The sequence below is a fragment of the Cynocephalus volans genome, chromosome X, assembly GCF_027409185.1.
Source record: "Cynocephalus volans isolate mCynVol1 chromosome X, mCynVol1.pri, whole genome shotgun sequence".
Taxonomy (NCBI): Eukaryota; Metazoa; Chordata; class Mammalia; order Dermoptera; family Cynocephalidae; genus Cynocephalus; species Cynocephalus volans.
Window position 1 is genome coordinate 37,461,340 of NC_084478.1, and position 22,890 is coordinate 37,484,229.

General features: G+C 36.1%; 1 protein-coding gene across 1 annotated transcript in view; it reads right to left on the minus strand.

Annotated features, from left to right (window-relative positions):
- Positions 1–13,998: 13,998 nt before the first annotated feature.
- LOC134367881 (serine/threonine-protein phosphatase 4 regulatory subunit 3B-like) overlaps positions 13,999–22,890 on the minus strand; it is a 66,355-nt gene continuing 57,463 nt past the window's right edge. The window contains exons 3-5 of the mRNA XM_063084544.1: positions 19,070–19,101; positions 14,841–15,948; positions 13,999–14,681 (exon numbers count right to left, since the gene is read on the minus strand). Coding sequence (XP_062940614.1) covers positions 13,999–14,681; positions 14,841–15,948; positions 19,070–19,101 — 1,823 coding nt within the window. The remainder of the gene's footprint in view (positions 14,682–14,840; positions 15,949–19,069; positions 19,102–22,890) is intronic.

Sequence of the window (22,890 nt, forward strand, 5' to 3'; positions counted from 1 at the left end):
TTTCTACCTCTAGTAAGCACAGTTCTATTCCATCCTTCTAAGAGTTCAATGTATTTTTGTGATTGTTCGTTCTTTCTCTCTCTTTTTATTTTTTTTTTTATGAATTCAGCTGCCACTTATGAGTGAGGACATGCAGTATTGCTCTTTCTGCTCCTCGGTTGTTTCACTTCGCACAATTTTCTCCAGACTCATCCATTTTGCTGAAAAAGGCAGAATTTCATTCTTTTTTATAGCTGAGTAGTATTCTACTGTGTATATATACCACATTTTCCTTATCTAGTCACCCATGGATAGAAATTCAGGTTGGTTCCATAACCTGGCCATTGTAAACAGAGCTGCAATAAACATGGGAGTGCAGGCATCCCTTCGACATGGTGATTTGCATTTTTTGCATATATACCAAGAATTGGGATTGCTGGATCATATGGTAGTTCTATCTGTAGTTGTTTAAGGAACCTACATACTCTTCTCCATAATGGCTGTATTATATTGCAGTCCCACCAACAGTGCAGAATGGTTCCCTTTTCTCCACATGCTTACCAGCATTTGTTGTTCTCTGTATTTTTGATAATAGGCAGTCTAAGTGGGATGAGATGATATATCAATGTGGTTTTAATTTGCATTTCCCTGATGATTAGTGGCATTGAGAATTTTTCATATACTTGTTTGCCATTTGTATATCCTCCTTTGAGAAATGTCTATTTAGCTCTTTTGCACATTTTTAATTGGACTGTTTTTTTACTGTAAAATTGTTTGAGCTTCTTGTATATTCTGAATATCAATTCCTTGTTTGATGCATAATTTGCAAATATTTTCTCCCATTGTGTAGGCTGTCTTTTTACTCTGTTGATTGTTTCCTTTGCTGTACAGAAGCTTTTTAGTTTGATATAATCCCATTTGTTTATTTTTGCTGTGGTGCTTGTCTGTGCTTTTGGGGTCTTATTCATAAAGTCTTTGTCCAGTCCTACATCCTAGAGTGTTTCCCCTATGTTTTCTTCAAGGGGTCTTAATTTTTCAAGTCTTATATGTAAGTCTTCAATCCATTTTGAGTTGATTTTGGCATATGGTGTGAGGTACAGATCCAGTTTCACTCTTCTACATATGGTTATCCAGTTTTCTTAGCACCATTTATCAAAGAGGCTCTCCTTTCCTCATTACATGTTCTTGGTACCCTTGTCATAGAGCAGTTGGCTGTAAATACTAGGGTGATTTCTGGGTTCTCTCTTCTGTTCCATTGCCCTTCATATCTGTTTTTATGCCAGTACCATGCTGTTTTGGTTACTAAAGCTTTATAATATAGTTTGAAGTCAGGAAGTGTAATGCTTCCAGCTTTTTATTTTTATTTTTAATTTTTTTTGCTCGTGATTGCTTTAGCTATTTGGGGTGTTTTGTTGTTCCATATGAATGTTAGGATTGCTTTTTCTACTTCTGTGAAGAATGTCACTGGTATTTTTACAGGGAACACATTGAATCTGTAGATGGCTTTGGGTATTGTAGATATTTTCACTACAATGACTCTTGCAATCCATGAACAAGGAATGCCTCCATCTTTTGATGTCCTCTTTAATTTCTTTCAGCAATGATTTGTAGTTCTCATTGTAGAGATCATTCATCTCTTTGGTGAAATTTATTCCTAGGTATTTGTGTGTGTGTGTGTGTGTGTGTGTGTGTGTGTGTGTGTGTGTGTGTGTGTGTGTGTGAGTGACTTTTTGTTTGCTTTCTTGGTTTCTTTTTCTGCTAGTTTGCTGTTGGAGTATAAAAATGCTACTGATTTTTGTATATTGGTTTTGTATCCTGCAGTCTTTCTAAGTTTGTTTATCAGCTCTAAGAGATTTTGGTAGAGTCTCTCAGGTTTTCTATATATAGAATCATGTCATCTGCAAGCAGGGACAATTTCACTTCATCTTTTCCTACTTGGATGTCCTTTATTTCTTTCTCTGCTCTAATTGCTCTGGCAAGTATTTCCAATACTATATTAAGTAGGAATGGTGAGAACAGCCATCCTTGTTTTGTTCTCCAGGATTATTTTTCTCTACCTGAGAGGAATAATGTATCTCTAGGAATACCATCTATAAGTCAACATGCAAGTTCACAGAGCCCAGGTCCTAATAAATAATAGATAGTAAACCAAGGAAAGGTACAATTCTTTGAAGAAACAAATAATCCTAGGTGAACCAATTAGGCAATGCTGCAGGTATTGAAAACATGTAGTCATCCATTTGTTCTGTTTCTAAGTTTTTGGTAATTTTCTCTTAACAGCAATCAACAAAATATGTTCAAATATAAAATATATTGGGGCAATGTTCAAGAAGTAAAGGGAAAATTATAGAATCTTTAAATGTAAAGATCTTGTTTGTGTATCTTTTCAATGGATGGTGATGAGTAAAAACTCATCATTATATTTAAGGTTCATTAGTTAAAATTTTTAAATTGATGTTATGGTTTGATTTAAAATTGCAATTTTTACAGGATATCAGAAATTACATCCTTCATAATGATTTCAAATCATGCTGAAAAAATTCTTTGAGGGAAGATAGTAGCAAATATATTTGATGGCCTATGTTCAGCAATTTTTTCCTCTGTTCTAATTTCTCCATCAATGTGACTCTATATACTTTTCATCTTCTTGAAATTTGTCAAAATAACTAGGAGACACAGTTCCTTGTTCTCTAGTACTGCGAGAAACAGGCACTGGGGAGAGAGTGGTGAGCAAAAATGCCTAGGCTCCTATACTCATAGTGCTTATAGTCTAAGAAGGGAAATTGACATTAATCAAATGATCACTTACATAAAAATAAAATTGTACCTGAGGCATATGTTATGAAGTGTGAGCATACAGAGATTGGAAAGTAGGAGAAAGAGAGAAATGAATCTTGCAAGAGTGAGCTGAGATCTGAAGAAAGAGTTAACTAGGTGACAACAAGGGATTCTCTATTTGTGAGTTGTTTTTTTTTGTTTGTTTGTTTTGTTTTGTTTTGTTTTTTGTCCTTTCAAAAGCCTCTTGGATCAGAGATGGAATAAATGTATTTGATTTAGCTCTCTTTTGTGTTTTGTTTGGAATTTTATTGTATACTTTTGCCTGACAGTTTTACTTTAAAAACTTGAATCACATTTCTGACCAAGGTAGAAGAACAGGGACTGGATTGATCCTCTCATGTGAAACAACCATAACAACAGATAACAGTTTCAGGACACTGAGGAAGCAAAGGACAGTGATTCCTGAGAGACTGAAAACAAACAAACGGAAGCCTAGTGTTTCTTGGCTGCAACATAGGGACGGGGAATCCAGGCATGGCATGGCCCTGTAGGTTCCCTGGGATGGAGCTGACAATCCAGGGAGACCAGCATGGTTTCTGTTCTCTGGAAAAGGTATTGAACACAAAAAGAGCTGCACAGAGAAAAGACCCCAGAAATCTGCAAAAGGCGCTACTCAACTATTCCAATAGGTATGCTGATCAGCAAATTTTCATGAGAACACACTACTCAAGGCTGGGGAAAGAACCGCTGAAAAAGATTACAGGGAACTTAGAAGGAATGGTGTCTGGTATTCAGCCTGTTCACTTTTATTGTCCAGGCTCTTAAAGCAGAAGCAGTAAACCTGGTATTGTGGAAACACAGACTGAAAGGGGCATTTATGTGGGAGCCAAGAGTAGAATATGTTGCTTCTTTTTCTTCTTCTTTGTAATTATCTTCACTACAGCCTTCTTTATTATTGTTGTCTTTCTCATTGAAATCTTCTTTTAGAAAATAAATTAATTTTTATAGCAATACATATATGGATATTACTATTCACATTTTTCTGAATCTATTTGTTATTTCTATTACTTAAAAATGTATCTTTGAAATATTTTCTTGGCTCTACATATGTAGATGGCCTGTATTCTGTAACTTAACAGTCATTAAATAGGCTCAAGTTGACAGGGTATAGGTATTACCATGGTGCCTTCATACCAGCTTTATGGACTCTCTTTTCTGTCTTTTTCCACTCACTTTCGGATAACACTGGTGATAATCTTCTTGTACATTTTAGAAAATATACTCATCTTATTTGAATAATAAATTGTTTAGTGTGATGAACCTCCAGAGATGAATTTCAAAAGTACTCTCTTAGTCTAGCTTGATTCTGTTTCAGGTGGGAAACCTGCAGAGAGAAACAGCACCATCCACCTCGCCCCCGCCACCCTTTTCAATCTCTCTCTCTCTCTCTCTCCCATCTCCTATTTTCCTAACTATTGATGGTTTTTGACAATTCCAAGAGAAGTGATTTAGAGTATGTACTTATCAGCCAGCAATCTCTGGGTTTGGCAGTTGTTCAAAGATAGCTTGTTCTTTCACAGGGCTGTTTTAAGGATTTCTGAGAAATTCATCCACATGATGTGTGTAATGGCTCTCATGTTCCTTGGTGTCTGGTAGGTTGCTCAGCAGACTTTCAAGACTAAAGCCCCATCTCTCTTTCAGGTAGCTATTTGGCCAAGTTACTGTAAAGTGGCTTCAAGCTATTTTCTTTCTATTTCTCTGGTACTACATTAACATACCAGTTTGTGGAAAACACACTCACAACCTTGCTTATTCTGTAGGTAGAAGTGCAGTTTGTTCCTAAAATGACCCTTTTTCTCTCTGGGTAATTCCACAGCCTCTTTAGAAGTCTCGGGTAAGAGTCAAACAGCAGAACACTGTGTCCCCCAAACTTCAGGAAACACAAAGTCAGAAAATTCAAAATCTCCGGTTGGTTTCTTTAAATAAAGCTCCTCTCACTAGACTAGCAATGAAAAGCACCACTGGCCACCCCCTGCCCCCTTCCAAGAGGTAAGTGTGATTGTGAGATAAGAGGAAGTACCAGAGCACTACGGCAAACATCTCCAAAGAAAAACTCTCTTGACCTCACTTCAATTTAAACCCCATTCAGGGTCTCAGGTGTGGGCTAAAGGTCAGGCAACCTTTCTCTATATAACTTCTTTATATGAGCTGCCGAAATGGACTAGTGCCTTACTTGGACAATAGTTATTTTGCTTTGTTTTCCAACTTTGGGACCTCAGCTGGAACAGAGAAAAAAAATCTCATTTTGAAATTATCTTACATATATGTATACTATACTATGCTATACTATAATGTGTAATTTTCATCACTCGGTGATACACACTTAGGTTGTTTCCAGACTTTGCTGCTCTAAACAACACTGCAATAAATATCAAATTACATTTGTCTCTTCACAATTTTTAAATATGTTAGTAGGAAAAATTCCAAAAAGATAATACATGAATCGAAGGTTAAGTGTTTATTTCTATTCATATTTAGGAATTGCAGTGGAATAGAATAAAAGTACCCCACATTCCTTCCATTACCATATTTAATCAACATTTTAAGTATTTATCTATGAGATCTGTGCAGAATAATATGTCATTGTTATTTTAATTTATATTTTTAATTGTTACAGAGTGTACATGTATTAGTTTACTGTGGGTGCACAAACTGGGTGGCTTATAACAACAACAAAATATTCTTTCACAGTTCTAGAGACCAAAAGTCCAAAAGTCACTATCACTAAGTGGAAATCAAGATGTCAGCAGGACTCCAGAGATTCTAGGGGAGAATCTGTTTCTTGCTTCTTCCAGCTTCTGATGGCTGCCAACATTCTTTGGGTTGTGGCCACAACACTGTAATCTTCAAGGGTAGGATTTCAAATCTTTCTCTCTGTTCTGTCTTCATATTGTCTTCTTCTTTGTGTGTATTTCAAATCTCCCTCTGCCTTCCTTTTATAAGGATACGTGTGGTTTCATTTAGGGCCCACGAGTATAATCTAGGATAATCTTCCCATCTCAAAAGCCATCATTAAATCACACATACGAAGACTTGGCCATTTCAGGTTATATTCACAGGTTCCAGGGATTTGGAGGTGTATATCATTTGGAGAAATATCATTTTCAGCCTGCCACAGAGCCAGACTGCTTCGTTAAGATTGGGAGTTAAATTTCCTATTAGAAATTTAGAATACTTCTCAAGGAAGGCGAGGGATAATGGATAAGACAAAAAGCAAAAATCTACTAATGTTACATAACAACATACACATTTTATGTAAATACACATATAGCTATAATGTGGATTTGCTATAGGTATACCATGTATATAAATCCATGGAGCACAAAATTTATGTACATCAGACTGATGAAGATGGGTTGCTGAGTGATATGTAGGGTTGATAGATTTTAGAATACAAGTGATGGTAAGAGGAGATTTAAATCTTATTAGTAGGTATTTTTTATAAGAATAATATATTCATGTATGAAGTAACACTTTATAAATTTCAAAGGAAGACAGGAAAAAAAAAGAAAAATGTGCCAATTCTCTTACATTTGAGTCAAATAACTTATAAAAGATAAAAAAGAGGTTACTGTAAATTATTGCTTACAGTCTAACTTCAGGGTACCTACTTGGGGTTACATGTCTGAGTATTGTGATACAATATTTCATTTGAGAAATAATAATGAAATGCACTAGTTGTTAGATATAAAAGAGAAACTGTTATAATGTCAGATTAACTAAGTAAATACTATTCATCAACATCTCTGTGGTATTTAAAAATTTATCTACGTTATTATAGAAGCATCAGAATCATTTTATAGATAAGTAACCTGAGACCCAGAGGTTAAATGAGTGATCTGAATGAAACCCAATAGGTAGAAAGTACTTCGATACTGACAAAATCCCAACTATTTTAAATCCATATCCAATACAATAAACTTTTCACCTATGTCTAAAATATTAGTAAAGATATATAAAACATCATGTATAATCCAATTCTTAAAAATGTATTTAAGTACAGGAAATGGATGTATTTTCTAAACTGTAGCATAGTGTAACTTTCCTCATAATACTTAAGATCAATAAATTTGTACAGAATTTAATTACATTTAAAGAGTAATCCACAAATATGAAAAATAAAAATGTGAATAGCTTTCCACAGCATATCTTATTTTAGGCATGAAATAAATGTACCATTCTTTGATATTTCACAATGTTTGGAAATATGCTAAAATATAATACGTTCTCCACTGTCAAATGTGATAGATTAAAGCACTCTTTGGATTTTGCAGAGTATCTTTGAAAATGTGTACAGCAGAAAAATCCCAATGTTATTGGGTAGCTTAACAGGCTCCTCAACCCATTCATATGAGTACGTCTGCCTTTCCCAGAGGGTTGCCTTAGCAACTGTCCAACAGAAGTAGTTTTCTGCAGTTTTCTCTAAACAGTGCCCACATAATTTCTCAATTTAGTCATTGCAGTAGGGCAGGAAATAATGTATCTGAAATATGGTTTGCTTCTGATTCTAACAGTTTGGAAACCAAAAACCTTCCAGTAAAAACAGTTAAATATGTCAGATATATTAAAACAGCAATCACATGCAATACTATAAAGGACTGATGGATATAAAATAATTTCCTTAATTATAAAAGGGAAGGACAGACAGACTGATTAAATTTAACCTGTGTGAAATGAAGTGTGTGTTACAATTTACGGGTAACTAACCAGATTAGAATAGAAAAAAATAACTTCCAAAGCAATAAAGAGGAAAAGGGAAACAAACACTCAAGCAATCCAATGGAAAGCTAGATAGGAACATGTGTGACTGGGGCACTTAGTTCATGCACTTAGAAGTGCAAGTTATTTAATTTCAAGTTTTACAAAATTGGACATAACTTCTGTTTCAAGCCACCATCCTTTAGTGGGGCTGAAATTTACTCTCAGTAACTTAAGTTTTCTTTCCCAACATTTTTCTTAACTTAGCAACTAAAATCCAGTATGGGGGCACATGAGGAGAAATGGGGATATGGACCTCCATTGTTACTACTGAAGTATCCCACCATACATATAAAGTCCTGTCCTTAGCATGGTGCTTGGCACACAATAAAAGTTAGCTGTTTTTCCTCTCTTCCTTTCAAAGGTAACAGTGAAAAGTTTACTAGCTACCTCTTTAGCAACTCTGGTGGTGAATGTGATGACAATAATTTGCAGAGTACTGTGATTTTTTGGAGGAGAATTCAAGCAGTGTTAACTTAACATGACCTTTGGAAGCATGGGTAAAGGAGATAGAAGGACAGTTACTATTTATGTGCTTAGATTGTTCATAGACCTTATATATTGTTTCAATATTTCTATTTTATTGTTAATAAATATACAAAGTAGCTGCATTTAATGGTTTTAATACTTAACATACTTTCACTATAGATTTTGAGACATTATACATTGGGGAAAGATCTCAGTTTATGGAGTCAGACGAACTTATAGCTGAATGCAGGCTCATTAGTAGTAGTTATGTGCCTCTTTTTCTTCTAAAAAGTAGAGTCATATACTGTGTTGGTCCAAGTTTTCCAGGAAGCAGTCACCATGTGAGGATTTAGTGTGCAGGGGTTTTCTTAGGGAAAATGCCAATGAGAGGCAATGGGGAGTGAGCTGGAGGAGGTGAGAAGAGCCACCAGGTACACCTGAGTCCAAGTGCCGAAGAGAGGGAATAAAGCTATGATGGAAACATCCTCGCTTAACGTGCAATGCAAAGAAAGTTCAGGAGGACCTTCAGAAAGCCCTTAAGCGAGAGTCTGCAGTCAGAAGAGTTCCTCATCTCCCAGGCATGAGCCTGACTTAGCACCCCTGCAATGCTAATCACTGGCTGGAAGCCTCCCTTCTGAAACGCGACCTGGGAGAAAACAGGGCAATGATTTCAGAGCACAGTGGTTGGGGTCTTTAGTCAAGTATACGCCCTCTCTACAAGGTGCATTCTTGTGGTCACCCCACCCATCGTGCAGGTTTATTGTGAAATTAGAAATAATGTAGGTAAATGGCCTCGGACAGCGTGCTTGACACATAAAGAATAAAGAATACCTATTGTCATATCTCATGTGTGAACTCTTTTTCATCATAACTCTTTATTCATAGAATATTCTTTAAGACTCACAAACTCATTCCTATCCGGTGTTTGTGTTTGTTTTCTAAGGCTGTCATAACAAATTATCACAAACTGGGAACTTAAATAACAGAAATTTATTTTTTCACTGTTCTAGAGGCTAAGAGTCCAAAATCAAGGTGTTGGCAGGGTTTGTTTCTTCTGAGGCCTCTCTCCTTGGCTTGCAGACATTTGCCTTCTCCCTGTGTCTTTACACTGCCTTCCCTTTGTGTCTTTGCCTTAATCTCCTCTTCTTATAAGGACTCCTATCATATTGGATTAAGGCCTACCCTAATGACCTCACTTTAATTTAATTATTTATTTAAGACTTTATCTCCAAATACATCCGAAGGTACTGGGGATTTAGAACTTCAACATTTGAATTTGAGGGGCGGGGGGCACATTATCTGTAACAATGTTATTGGCATTCTTTACAAACAAGAAAACTGAGAACCATAGGTGTCAAATAAGATGCCACGGTTACACTTGTAATGAAAAGCAAAATCAGTATCTCTCTAATTCTAAGCAGGGTACATTCTCTTTACATCAAAGTACATTATACAGTCTTGTATGTACTTGGCCTTTGTAGGTAGAAGGGAAATAGAGAAGGTGACTCAGGCTAGTGGAAGTGGACCCAACATCCACAAAATAAGAGAAGCCTTTGAATCAATCTCCACACATCTTTCAACCAGTGGTTCGCAATCAAGGGTGATTTTGCCTCCTCAAGAGATATTTAACATATTTTGGATACATTTTTGGTTGTCACAACTGAGCTTGTGCTGCTGGCACGTAGTAAGTAGAGGTCATGAATGCTGCTAATATTTTACAATACACAGTACAGACCCCGAACACCAAATCATTTGGTCCAAAATGTCAACAGTGGTAAAGTCGAGAAACCCTACCTCAGAGTAAGACAATTTGGTCATTGAATGTGTCTGTCCCCAGAAAGGGATCACTCCATATTAGCCACTTCCCAGCTAGTGATGAGGACTAAAGGGGTGGCAAATTGTATAGATTTATTTTAAAAATTTAGAATTCTATCCTGACCATTCCTGGGCATGATGCATAATTTTTTCTCCAGGCCAGCCTAATTGGTACACCCTGTGAATAGCAGCCTGGCAAAAATGGGGCCTATGAGATCCAAACTTAATTCTGGTTACCTTTTATTAAAATGTTCTTGTCCCTCTTACACATGATCTTTCTAGGTGAAAGGTTTAGGTCAGTGTAGAGTATAATTGGGGGGAAAATGATCAAAGTTATAGTTACTGAAATGGGACACAGGTATTGTGGAGGGTGGAAAAAGAGCAACAACTCAGCATCTAGGGTTGTACAAGGGAGGAAGGGCATTAATAACTTTTGTCTATTAGAACTGCCGCTGGAGCCTTATCCCCAAGGAACATTCTGGTGCAGCTCTTCTAAACTGTTGCAAGAACCGTCAATTTAACTGACTGTTGGGTCTGCCACCCTCAGCCAGATGGCTCTGACCACCAGTTCCCTTTACCTTTTGAGAGGTCTATCAGAAGCAGCAGGGGATGCTTCTAGATCCTGTACTTTCTTCCCCACTCTCACACACAATCCTCTCCCAATCTCAGTCATTTCATGGAACAGACTAATGCTATACCTCCCAGCTCCCGAAAACACTGTGTTGTACCTTAGGGGTAGTAAACTTTCATCATCTTAGACCCTCAAACACTCTAAATAGAAGGGCTTAACTCTGAGGCAACGACAGCCATACTAAGGCCCTCAGCTTTGCCTGTTATTTCAATTGCTTTTGGGAAAGGACCTTTACTCTGTTATCTAGGGATACGTTCTAGTTGACTGCTCTGCCTGCTGGGGTGAGGCATGGAGGGAAGAAGGCTTAGTAACTCTCGTCACTTCTACAAATCTTCAATTCCCTCCCCACATCCCCTCCTACTCCCCTAATTTCAGTTTCACTCTTCACTCCTTTCATCTCTCATTCCTTGTTCAACATGCCAGATACCACTCTATCCAAGTGTCTTCATTGCTATATGAGGGCTTATTTTTCTATCTACTTTTTAAAATTTCATTTGTACCTCAGCAGGGCCCAATGCATACACATAGACTTCTCCGCCAACCAGAACTGAACTCATTAATTTTTAATTTATTATGTTGCTGTCAATTGGATCCAGAATATAAGATTATTAATTTTTAAGCATAATTTGTGATATAAATGGTTATAGCTGGCTTTATCCTTCATCTTCTTAGGAATGCTTATACTGCTGCCATTGTTGAAAATGAGTTTTAAAAACTATTTCTTGAGTACTAAATATGTTCTGGGTAATTTATACATAGTTTTTAATTTTTAAGACAAAATAGAGAAGCTGTGGCTAGAGAAGAAAACAAGTAAATTGGCTAAGGTCGTGGAATTGGTAAGCATCCGAGCCTGCATTATCATCAAAGGTTGTCTGAATATAAAGCTTTTGCTTTATCTGTTATATCACCCTTCTCTTTTTGGTGGGTTTAGAAAGTCACCAAGCCATAAAAACTACCGGAAGTTGTGTGTTTAAAGCCAAAACCTTGATGAGTCCAGGGCATCTCTCCAAAAATGCCTGCCTGAATTTTATAGTTAATATAGGGCCATGTCAAACTGCTTCTTCTTTTCACATCATAAATGACTTACGTAAGGGTCCTTTTGAAATTACTTCTAAAAAACTTAATGATAAAATTAAACATTCTTGACATGGTTCTCTTCTCACACACCACAGCTAGAGAGACCGAACATTTTGATCAATTTTTCACTCAGTGTGTAGACAGTAAGGATTGCTCTTCTGTGTTTTGTCACCCTCTTAAATGTTCCCTTAATAGTAGGTTATGCCATCTGGTGGGCAATTTGCCTTTGCACCATTTTGCTTGTCACACTGGTTCCACTAACATTAAGTAGCTGAGACTAGAAAAGGGCTCACAAAGGTTAAACAGCAAAATAGAATGCCTGTCCTTTTTTTTTTCTTTTTTTTTTACATTTTATTTATTTATGTATGTATTTATTTTTACTTCCCATTATTCTAAGTCCTTTTTATCTTTCCTTACAAATTCACTGGGAAAAAGACAGCAAGAAATGCCAGTATTCTTTCTTTTTTTTATCCTACAGTGTCCGTTTTTTGTTTGTTTGTGTTTTATGGCAAACTAAAACCAGCTGTTAGGAACAGAATAAACAGAAATAACGTCAAAACAGAAATTTTCTTCTCTGCCTAGTTGTGAATAGCTGCTCTGCTAAGGATCTTGGGCTACACCCACCACAATAAAGAGTTAAAACATATTTTTCAAAGCACAACTCTGTGTATGTGTGTACTATAGAAAATCATCCCCACGACAGTCTAGCCAGAAGGAAAACACAAAATTCTTTTCTCACAAACTATCTTTTTTTTTTTTTTTTTTTTTGTCTTTTTCGTGACCGGCACTCAGCCAGTGAGTGCACCGGCCATTCCTATGTAGGATCCGAACCCACGGCGGGAGCGTCGCCGCGCTCCCAGCGCTGCACTCTACCGAGTGCGCCACGGGCTCGGCCCACAAACTATCTTTTTTAACATACAATCACAATGTAAATAATCCCGGTACAACATTTGATTTAACTAGCTTGGCTTAAGAAGTGTAAAAATGAAGTTTCCATACTGTGTTGTGTACTCTGCAATGTACAATTATATCTCCTGAGGTCATGTCCACACTTTAGTAGATGTTATATCTGATGAAATTATTGTTTGTTGTTCTTAGGAATATAGTCTCTTTGTAACTTTTCCACAAGTCTCTTAGTTTTGCATAAGCTGTGTCTCCTGTTGGCACAATAGTAAATTTAATATGGTCGCTTTTATTTTTGGAATTACAGGGTCACATTTTAATTCCTAAATTTTATAGTTCAGCATGAATATCACCAACAGTACAAAAAAGTACAGTGGTATTTTTAGTATGCAAAATTAATATCGGTTTTATGGAAAACTATACTTTCTATCTACATAGACAGCACAAATTAACATTAACTCTGAAATCTTCAAAATATGAGAAACTGCTTTTCAGTTTAAGCAATTCCAGAAAAACAGAATAAGTTAACTTATTCCTCTAAAAATAAATCCTGTTAACTCTTTGCTACAACTTATTTTTAGAGATTCATTTGCATATACTCTTTAATAAAGTATCTTTTATATTATACCTTTATTTGTTTACAGAAAAAAACTTCATGTGCTGTATGCTGACTTTGACACTTAAGTTGCTTTTTTTGGCCCAAAATGGCTTCAAGATATGAAATGCCACTTCTTTCAGCACTATTTTATTTTTTTTTTGTATGATAGTCTTTATAAATTACACTTTAAATCTTGCCTCTGTTCTAGAAAGGACAAATTTCATTAATGAATCAGGAAATGACTTAAAATATCTTTCACAATCTAGGCAGTTAAAAGTACTCAGTTCTACTCACTCCCAAGGTCCTAGAGAAAACCCTTTGAGAATACCACCAAACTGTTTCTTGCCATCTCTTATCTAAGAAAAAAATTATATCAACAACTGCACATTTTGAATTCAGCTTGCTTTTTTTATTCATGGAAATACACTCTGGAAGTTACTTCCTTCTACCCATCAGGATGAAGTTTTGTTAAATGTTTGCAGAAATGTCTGGACAGCATAACTTTATTTTTTATTGTAGTTGACTTTGTTTTCCATATAAACATAAACGTTTATTTCAAAAAAGGCAACTAAAGGGAAGAATACCATGGCTAAAACCATTATGCAAGTAGACTTTGCAAGAACTGTTGCAGTTGTTTCTAATATAATCCCTTGAAACAAAGCTACATTAATATTACTTTATCAACCTGTGTTTTCCCCCAAACTAAGACTTTCTTGCTAACATGTTAAATCAAGTCTGAATACTTTTCTTTTCTTTTTTTTATTTTAAGATTATGGAAAACCTTGTTTTTTACAGAATTGAACCCTCTTAAGCTCATCATATATGCTATTGTATATCTCACATGAAAAAGCTTTTGGAATCAGACTTTTTGGCTCATTGAAATTTATAGAATTTTAGTTGAAGCACATGTTGAGGGTCTTTCATAAAGATTTTATTTGCTAAGATAAGGTCTTTTCCTGGGTGATGTTTCTTCTTCTTTATCTTCTTCTTCACCTTCATCATCTGGATAATCCACTAAACCTACACTGCTACCGTTTGGGCTCCTTGTTCCATTAGCAACACCAGCAGAAGGAGATGAAAAAAATTTGAAGTCACCAGATGATGTTCTTTTGGGAAGGCCTACCTTGTTCCAATTTTCTTTTGTTCTTTTAGTTTCCATAAATTGATCATAATAATCTGGAAAGTTATTTTCCAAAGATGGCATGACTGTTACTTCCACATCTTCTTTAAAATACATTTCTTCCTTTACCTCTGAGACTTCGGCATCTCCGCGAGGTATTTTACTATATGGTATGGAATGTAAGTGATTCTGTATTTGACTTTCTTTGTCTTTCTGATGGTCATATTTAATCTTCAATCCTTTGAATGTCTGAACATATTCAATCGATTCAAGAGCCTTATAAAAGTTTTCGACTATATGTGCAATAAGAGAATGGATATTTTCCACTCTTATGTATTCAAACAGATCAATAATAGCTGAATTCAACATATTGTACCTGCTTCCATTACGCAGAAAAGCATTTACAACCGGGTCAAAAAGATTTCCGCTGATGATGTAACTATTGTAAAGTTCATCTTTAAGGCCAATCATCCTTCTCATAAAGCGAACAGCACACAAGACCAGGAAAGTGTGCTTTGAATTCATCAAAATCAAGACTCTTCTTAGCAAATCATTTACCAAAATATAGCTTTTTATGTGATATGTGTGATGTTGTAAACAAAATGTGAGCAGATCTAAAATTATAGCAAGCAGCTGTGCTGTTTGATAATTATTGGGGCAAGTTTTGCTTTCGGTAAATGTATTATCTCCTTCACGTTTGTCTTCTGAAGTAGTGGCCAAAAGTGGTGCTATGAAGTTATGCATACAATGTTTATAGAAGAAATTTAGAAAATTACATCTTACATTTTTATTAGATACTGACAGCATGTTGTTGAGATCAAGCAAAGTACGAAGACATCCCATCAAGTGCAGAGCACCTCCCAGCTCAGGATCAGTATCACAGATCATTTGTTTAATTACTATGTTAATGAAAAGGTCATCATCTTCCATCTTCTCTGCTTCCTCCATTACAAGTTCTCGGATCATGGATGAACTGTACTCAACTAGATAAATAAATATATCTGTAGCAGCCGATCTTATTAGCAAATCATCAGCACTCATTATGATTTTAAGAGCAGGAAGAATTTCCAATTGTGTCAGCATTTGGAATAGCTCTTCCTTTCTTTGAGGCTCTAATACCTTAGCAAATGCACAGAATTCCTTGAGAAAAAATGCCAATTCACGCCGTTTGTCATCATCTGCAGTCTTATCGTTTAACTTTGCCAAAACTTCAGACAAACACTTGCGATCTCGCTGCAGCATGCTGACTATCTCAACCTTGTTGAGGAAAATAAAATGTTGAAGAGAAGAAAGATTATCTGCAAATATGGGTGGTTGAGGCACAAAAGCGTCATATATGTACTGTACTCTGTACGTCTGATGTATTTTTTGCCTAAGTTCAGAGTCTGTTATTGGTATAATTTCCTTGAACTTTGCAGTTTGGCTCAAGAATTCCCTGTGCCGTTTTGGCTGAGCCAAAGCAGGATCATATTCAAGGCATCCAATCACATCCATGATATACTCATCAGAAAACAAGATCTTAAACAGAGGTATGCTGTTGAAGAATAACATTCCTCTAATAATTTTATATAAATGGTGTAAGCCTTCAGTGTTCTCTAGATTTTCACAAGTGTGGAACAGCTGCAATAGTTTTTTAATATAATCCTCATTTTCCAAGACTGGAGTCAGTCTTTCCTTGCCGATAGGCGAGGGGAGAACCGAGGTAACTAAAGCAGCGATTTGTTCAAGCCCATTGAGTTCACAGTTAGGGAGCTGGACCACCTCAGTGGAAACCCATGACACGTCCCCGGGACCTACGTGGTCCCAGCGCTGGTCTTCATCCGGAATACAGACTTTGACGTGGCGCCATCTGCTCGACCCGTGCATCTCAAGCCTCACCACACCAGACCTGAGGTTGGCTCCAGCCGCCGCTTTGCGTATCCTGGCAACAGTAGCTGCGGCGACTAGGACAGCTACGGTGGCCGAGGTGGCAGTTCGGAAAAACGTTCATTAATAGATGACGGGTCGGCAGTGGTCACAGGGGCAGCAGCGGCTCCTGGGAGGCCATAGATCAGCAGGGTTCCCGGCGGCCCTGCTGTCTTCCACTGTCCCCACTTCAATCTCCCCCAACCTCCATCTCTCCCTTCTGCCCTCCCTTACCTACTATCTCTTAAAAAGGGAGTCTCTGGGCCTTCTCTAGGCTGTCTAAAATAGCCTCGATCCTGAAGGAATCTTGTGATCCCCACAGGATTCTGCACCCAAGAATGTGCTTATGTAACAAATAACTATACTTGCTAAAGGGAGCTGCTGCTTAATATACACGTGGAAGCTTAGAAATTAGAGGATGTTCTTGCATAAAGGATTTTTGTCCCTCAGAAACATTTTTACTCATCAGGTGTGTAGGGATGGAGACTTAGGACCTTTGACAAAAGGAAAGCTTAATCACCTATGTCCTGACCAAGTCCACATCTGACGTTCTATGACAAGAAAAGGCTGGACCAAATAAGAAGCAGGAGCAAGTGACCTATAGACCATTAGCCAGAATAAGAGGAATAGGGTTGGGTCTCCTCCATAAGACTTGGCCTAAGCCTGTATCCCTCTCTTAATTCATCTTTGAGAGAGGATATTGTTCCAAGAGGGAATTGGTCAGCCCCTTTCCTCTGTTCAGTTCGGCCTAAAGCTCCATCTTCTAGCACAGGTTTTCTTACATTTTTCCAATTCATAAGTACGCTCCTTATTCTTAGGGAAGGACTGAGCCAAAGGGAACTGGGAGTTGAAATTAGCCAAGAGTGGATATTGACAATCACAGATAAATTATTTTACTTCTTTTCTTAAGGATGATAAAAATAACACCCACAACAAACAGTTAATAATAATTAGTGCTTATTATTACTATGAAGAAGGCAATAACATAATTGATTGACCAAGTATAATATTTAAGTGCTTACTATGTTCAAGACACTGTGACAAGAACTTTGTATATATATTTTTTACATAATTTTCATATTAATCCAGTGATACAGGAGTATTAAGAATCCTTTTAGGATCAGGAAACAGACTTAGAGAAGTTAAGTAAACTGCCAAAGGTCACACAGCTAATAAATTGAGGAACTCTGATTTGAGCACATGTCTTTCTGATTCCAAAACTGATTTTCTCAGCCATTGAACTATGCTATCCCCTTCTTTTCTTGGCTTTCATCACACTTTATTTCACATTCCTTCCATCTATATAATTTGTAATCAACATAAAATTATCAAGACAAGATGAAAGTCACGCACTTCCTCCTTTAGATACACATCTGTGTATAACCAACTGAAAAATAGAAGTTTGGATGTAGCAAATCTGTTAAATATAATTTTAATAGTAACTAAGTTGATTTTTGATGTAGCAGCAACTTCTGCAATGTTCTTTTTAAAAATATTTCTCCAAGACTTTAACCCTGTTATTGCAAGGGAAAAACTGAGAATTGGGCCACATGAAGAACATTTGGACTTGAAGAGTCCTATTTGCAACAATCACTTCATTTTACATAGCATTGGAGATGTATGACAATTCTCAAGTGAAACACAGAAAAACTTCCACCCACCTCTCTTGCAGTGTTGCCTCCAGAAGATTGTAGTACAGAGAATGTTCCCTGAGAAGGTATAGCTGGGGCACTTGGGGAATTGAATGCAAATTACAATCGTTTATTTTTTTATTTTTTATTTTTATTTTTATCTGGTATGGGATCTGAATTCTTGACCCCAGTGTTATTAGTACCACACTCTACCAAATGAGCTAAACAGCCTTGTTTGTTTATTTATTTGCTTTTTTCTTTATTTTATTTTTTGTTGGACAATCATTTCATGATAAAATTCAAATCAATGCCAGGATACTGCTGGTTTAGGAACATTTACAAATTATAAATAATGTTTAAACATAAGAATTAGTAAATGACTAATAGAAAAACTAACACATGTATTAGTTTAAAAGAAATTTTAATGACAAGATGTGCAAATACACATTAATAATAATGACATGGATGCTAATGGCCCAATTTTTTTCTCTGCTGTGTTTATACTAAAGTATCTATTAGAATCAATTATAATACTGTCAATTCTCTGAATATGCCCTCAGGTTCTGTTCTTTGAGAGGTATTCAGCACAAATCTGTGTGTTCTCACAATTTTATCACTGAGAGTTTCCCTTAGGCCAGTTCAGGTCCCTTTATCTTAATTAGTCTAACAGAGTCTCTTTACAACCTAAAAAAGCCTCAAGTCCATATTTCTTATTGGTATTTCTGCAGCAATTTTTTTCAGTTCCTGTATATTTGGTTTGAAAAGTAGAATAGTGCCTTTTTTTGCCTCCTCACTTATACCTACCTAAGATTATTATTTTGTTGTTTTTGTTGTTACTGTTTGACAGGGAGCAAAGTAATACGAATAAGAAATTGCCATAGTCTGGGAGCTGTGTAAACCATTTTTTGTATGCATTATTATTTTTTTTTTTAACTTAACCTCCATTCACTAATGGCATGAGGAAGATATTATTACTATACTATTGGAGAGAAAAAAATTTGAAAATCCAAACTCAATCAAGTATTCGTTTTAAACCCTCACAGTAAGTGATGGCACCAGTGTTTGAAACCAGGCCTTTTATATAGTAGTTCCAACTCTCCATTTTGCTGTTCCAAAAATGTAATGCTCTTTCTCAGACTATTAATAAATTGTTACAGCAGATGTTTACAACAATGCAATTTTTACCCCAACTATCACTGTTATTTGTTATTTCTCCATTTTATTTTTTGAAGGAAAAATGTTAAGAGCAGTTCAAAATCCAAATGGGTAGTATCAATCTTAAGACTCAGAATCCTTCTTCTATTTTGGATGTCTGCCTTTTTCACACTTCTTCCCCAAGAACTTACGGTAGTAAAAGGTAGTTCTTGATGTCTCTGCTCTGAAAATAAATACTTTTACATAAGGATTTTGTAATTCATCCACATCTTATGACTACTAAGAGTTTAATTTTTATATTTCCTGAATTATTTTAGAAGACATTAAAGAAATGAGTCATGTGTTTCTGAAGTTTAGAAATAGGTAACCCAAACAAATATATACGGGTAGAACATTTAGATGTCTAAATATTCTATTTGTAAGAAGAGAGAGAATTACATAGTAGGAACACAAGGCAAGCAATGTCAACTCCATCCTTCCTTTTGTTCTTGTAAACCACACGGAGTTATTCTCAACTTTTCTTTTTCTTACTCTTTACATTTAGTTTTCTAATATATGCTGTTTGTCAGACTTTCAAAATGTATTCAAAATCCTACTGCTTCTCACCATTACCACCAGTGTCAAAGCACCATCATCTTTAATTTCGAAATTTCTAATAATCTCTTCCCCTGGCTTCTACCTTTTTGCCCTACTAGTATATTCTCAGCACAATAACGAGAGGGGATACTTTTAAAACAGAAGTCATACCCTCCCATTTCGTTTCTCAAATGTGTTTCTAGCCCACTTAGAATAAAAGCCAAAGTTCTACCTACGGTATATACAGCCTAACAAGATCTGGCCCCTTTGAACTATCCAAGCCCTTCACCTAATAGTCTCTCTTTCCCATATTCTACGCCAGCCCCAATAGCCACCTTGCTGTGTCTGAAGTACATCAAACACACTCTTGCTTCAGGGGCTTTGCACCTGGCCTTCTTTCAACCCAGAACACTCTATTTCTCAATATCGTATTTACATGGCCCACCCTCACTTCCTTCAAAAATTTATTCAAATGCCCCCCCCCCCCAGTGAGACCTTTCCTAACCACCTCTTTAAAATTGTAATGGCCTCCCATCCCAACCTACCCATCCCTTTTATATATATATATATATATATATATATATATATATATTTTTTTTTTTTTTTTTTCTTCTCCATAGCACTTAGTATCAACTGATCACTTTGCACTTCACTTAGTCTGCTTTTTGAGACCAGACTATCAGCTGTATAAGGGCTGTGATTTTACTTTTTAATTTTTTTTATTTTGCTCAAAGCTATGTTTCTAGCACCTGCTGTAGGCATGGTTCATTGTAGTTTCTCAACAATTATTTATGATATAAATAAATAAATGAATATGCATTTTTTTAGGATGATTTCCAATAATCCATTTATTTATTTTGCACATAGTCATTGAGCAGCCCCACGTACAGGCCCTATACCAGGCACTGACCATAATAAAACAATAAACTTGAACTTTTCTGTCCAATCCTATTATGGAATAGATAGATAGTTGTATCAGGAGATATTTTTAATTTACAAGATATGTCTGGCATTTTCTCTGCTGCTCTTATTCCACCCTCTTGGATAGTTTATTTCTTACTGATGGTGACCAGGGAAAGAATATTCTCCTGTTGTCAGCTTTTAGTTGAATGAAAAGCTAGTGAATTGAAACAGCTGGATGTTTTCCTCCATTTTCTGTCAATTATTTTTTCCCTAACTTTGAAATTTCAGAAGGAGATTGTGGCTTTTCTATCCACTCTCAAGTACTGAAAGAACCTTAATTCTAGCATTAAAATGTTCAATGTATTTCAAGCTTCTGTTTGAGTCGTATCTTGTCCAAAGAAAATCCATAGCCAAGACCAGAATCAAGGGATAAAAATGTATGCTGCCCCTAGGGTGGAGTAACATAGCAAAGTTATGTAGCAAAGGACATGGGTAGAGGGAAGGGTGAAGAATTGGGTACAATGATGCAATCTTCCACAAGCTTGGACAACAAGTATAACTCAGAACTTTTCTGGACAAAGAGGGATGTATGGTCACTGTATATATACAGTATTAGAATGTGTGAACACTTAAAACCTTTATTCTCAACTAAAAACATCATCCTGTTATGTGTGCATTGTAGCAGTACTGGCTCTCATCTTCCCATAGTATCAGAAGTAAGAATCAGTCTTAAATATTTTCTCAGATCTGTAGGCAGTTTCTGTTAGCAATAGTATATTCTCAGTTGTGTGCTTGGCTTCTTTGGAAGCTCCATAATCTTTTCCTCACACCTCATAGATTTAGGAGAGGAATGAAAAGGAGAAAAATGTTCTCTTGACCTCATGTAAATTTTAGAATCTGACTTTCAGTGCCATGCTCTCCTCTTTTTCTTCTGTTCAAATAGTTACTTCTAGACGCACTTTGAATTTTGTTTTAAATTACATAATTCATAGATCTTCTCTTCTTCTTTGTCTGGATAGACCATGCTACTTCCTTTTCCCACCTTAATCACCGGGAATAACATTAGCTGTCTGCTTACTCATTACCCTGTCACCATTTTGTATAAGTAACAGCAAGGAGCCTAATTTGGAGTTAAAAACTGATCAACTTTTGCTTACAGATAGAAATAATCTTTATTTCTTCAGAATAACACTAAATATATTTATGTCAAAATATAAATTTTCATTTTATAGGTAGCAGTTGATTTCAACTTAACAATTAATTCCATTAACATTTAAAAGAGTGCCTTGAATATAATATATTTGATATTTCATGAGAATGGGACTGAGTCAGAAACAGAAAAAAAATGTTTTGATGATAAATAAGGAAAAATCCTAAACCACTTGGCTAGTACTGATTTTGGATACATTGCTATTTGTGTGAAGATCTGGTTCATTCTTCCTGAAAAATAACCTTCTGTGTTTTGTTACTTCCAGGTGATCTGCTATCATTTTCTTGGGCAGGAGTGCTTGTATGGTGGTATAGGAATGCATTTTAAAATTATACACTATAATCCCTCAAAAAATATCAAACTTTGGTTTATAGTTACTTAAAAGTATTATTTAAGAGGTTTATCAGATTTATAGGTGATACATACAGTATCATGGTTTTTAGTACTCAATGTGTATTTCATAACTTCATAAGTGCAATAACTGTATTCCTATGTCTTAGATGATTCTTAGGCATTATATTTCCCATTAAACATGACCCTATAAAGTGAATTTTGATAAATATCTCATGCCTTAAAAACGCCTACATTGATTGGTTGGTTGATTATTTAGAGTAGGTGGAGTAGGGTAGTTGTTCTTTATCCACTAGATGCCATCAGCACCCCATCCATCACCCCCAGTTTTGACAACCAAAAGTATCTCCAGACACTGCCAAACATCTCTTTGTGGTGGGGGGAGCAAAATTACTTCTAGTCGAGAAAGACTACTAGTAATAATTTTCAGTTCTTATCATCTACTAAGTTTTAAAAATGCAAAAAAGAGTTAAAAAAAAAACAAATTTTACAGTTCTTATTTCATGTCTGATATAGTAAAACCAGCTTATTTGAACTTTTGTTGTTTGTGATTTCTATTAACCAGGATTTCTGCACATTTATAATAAAACAGTAAGTGTCATTTATTATCAAGCCTTTCTCCAGGAAAATAATTAAAAGGGGAATTTGTTTTAGTAACCTGTAGTGAGTGCTTATAATTTTATGTTGCCTTGGCACCCATTTTCGAATATAAGTTTAACTTTTTATACCAGAAACAGAGCTCAGTAACCCTTGACACAGTTTCTAGTAATATGTCCTGCCTGGATGGCTTCAGCTGGTAGCCAGAGATAAAGACTTAGGGGCATGTTGTCTACCTAGCAGGCTGGGCTACCTGCTTTCCAACTGCTTATTTTAAGGGAACCATTCAGACATCTGCCTGCAAACTCAAAGTGGCCACCCCTAAGTAACAGCATGAGCTCCTGGAACTATTGCCTGCTTGCTTTAAATCCAACA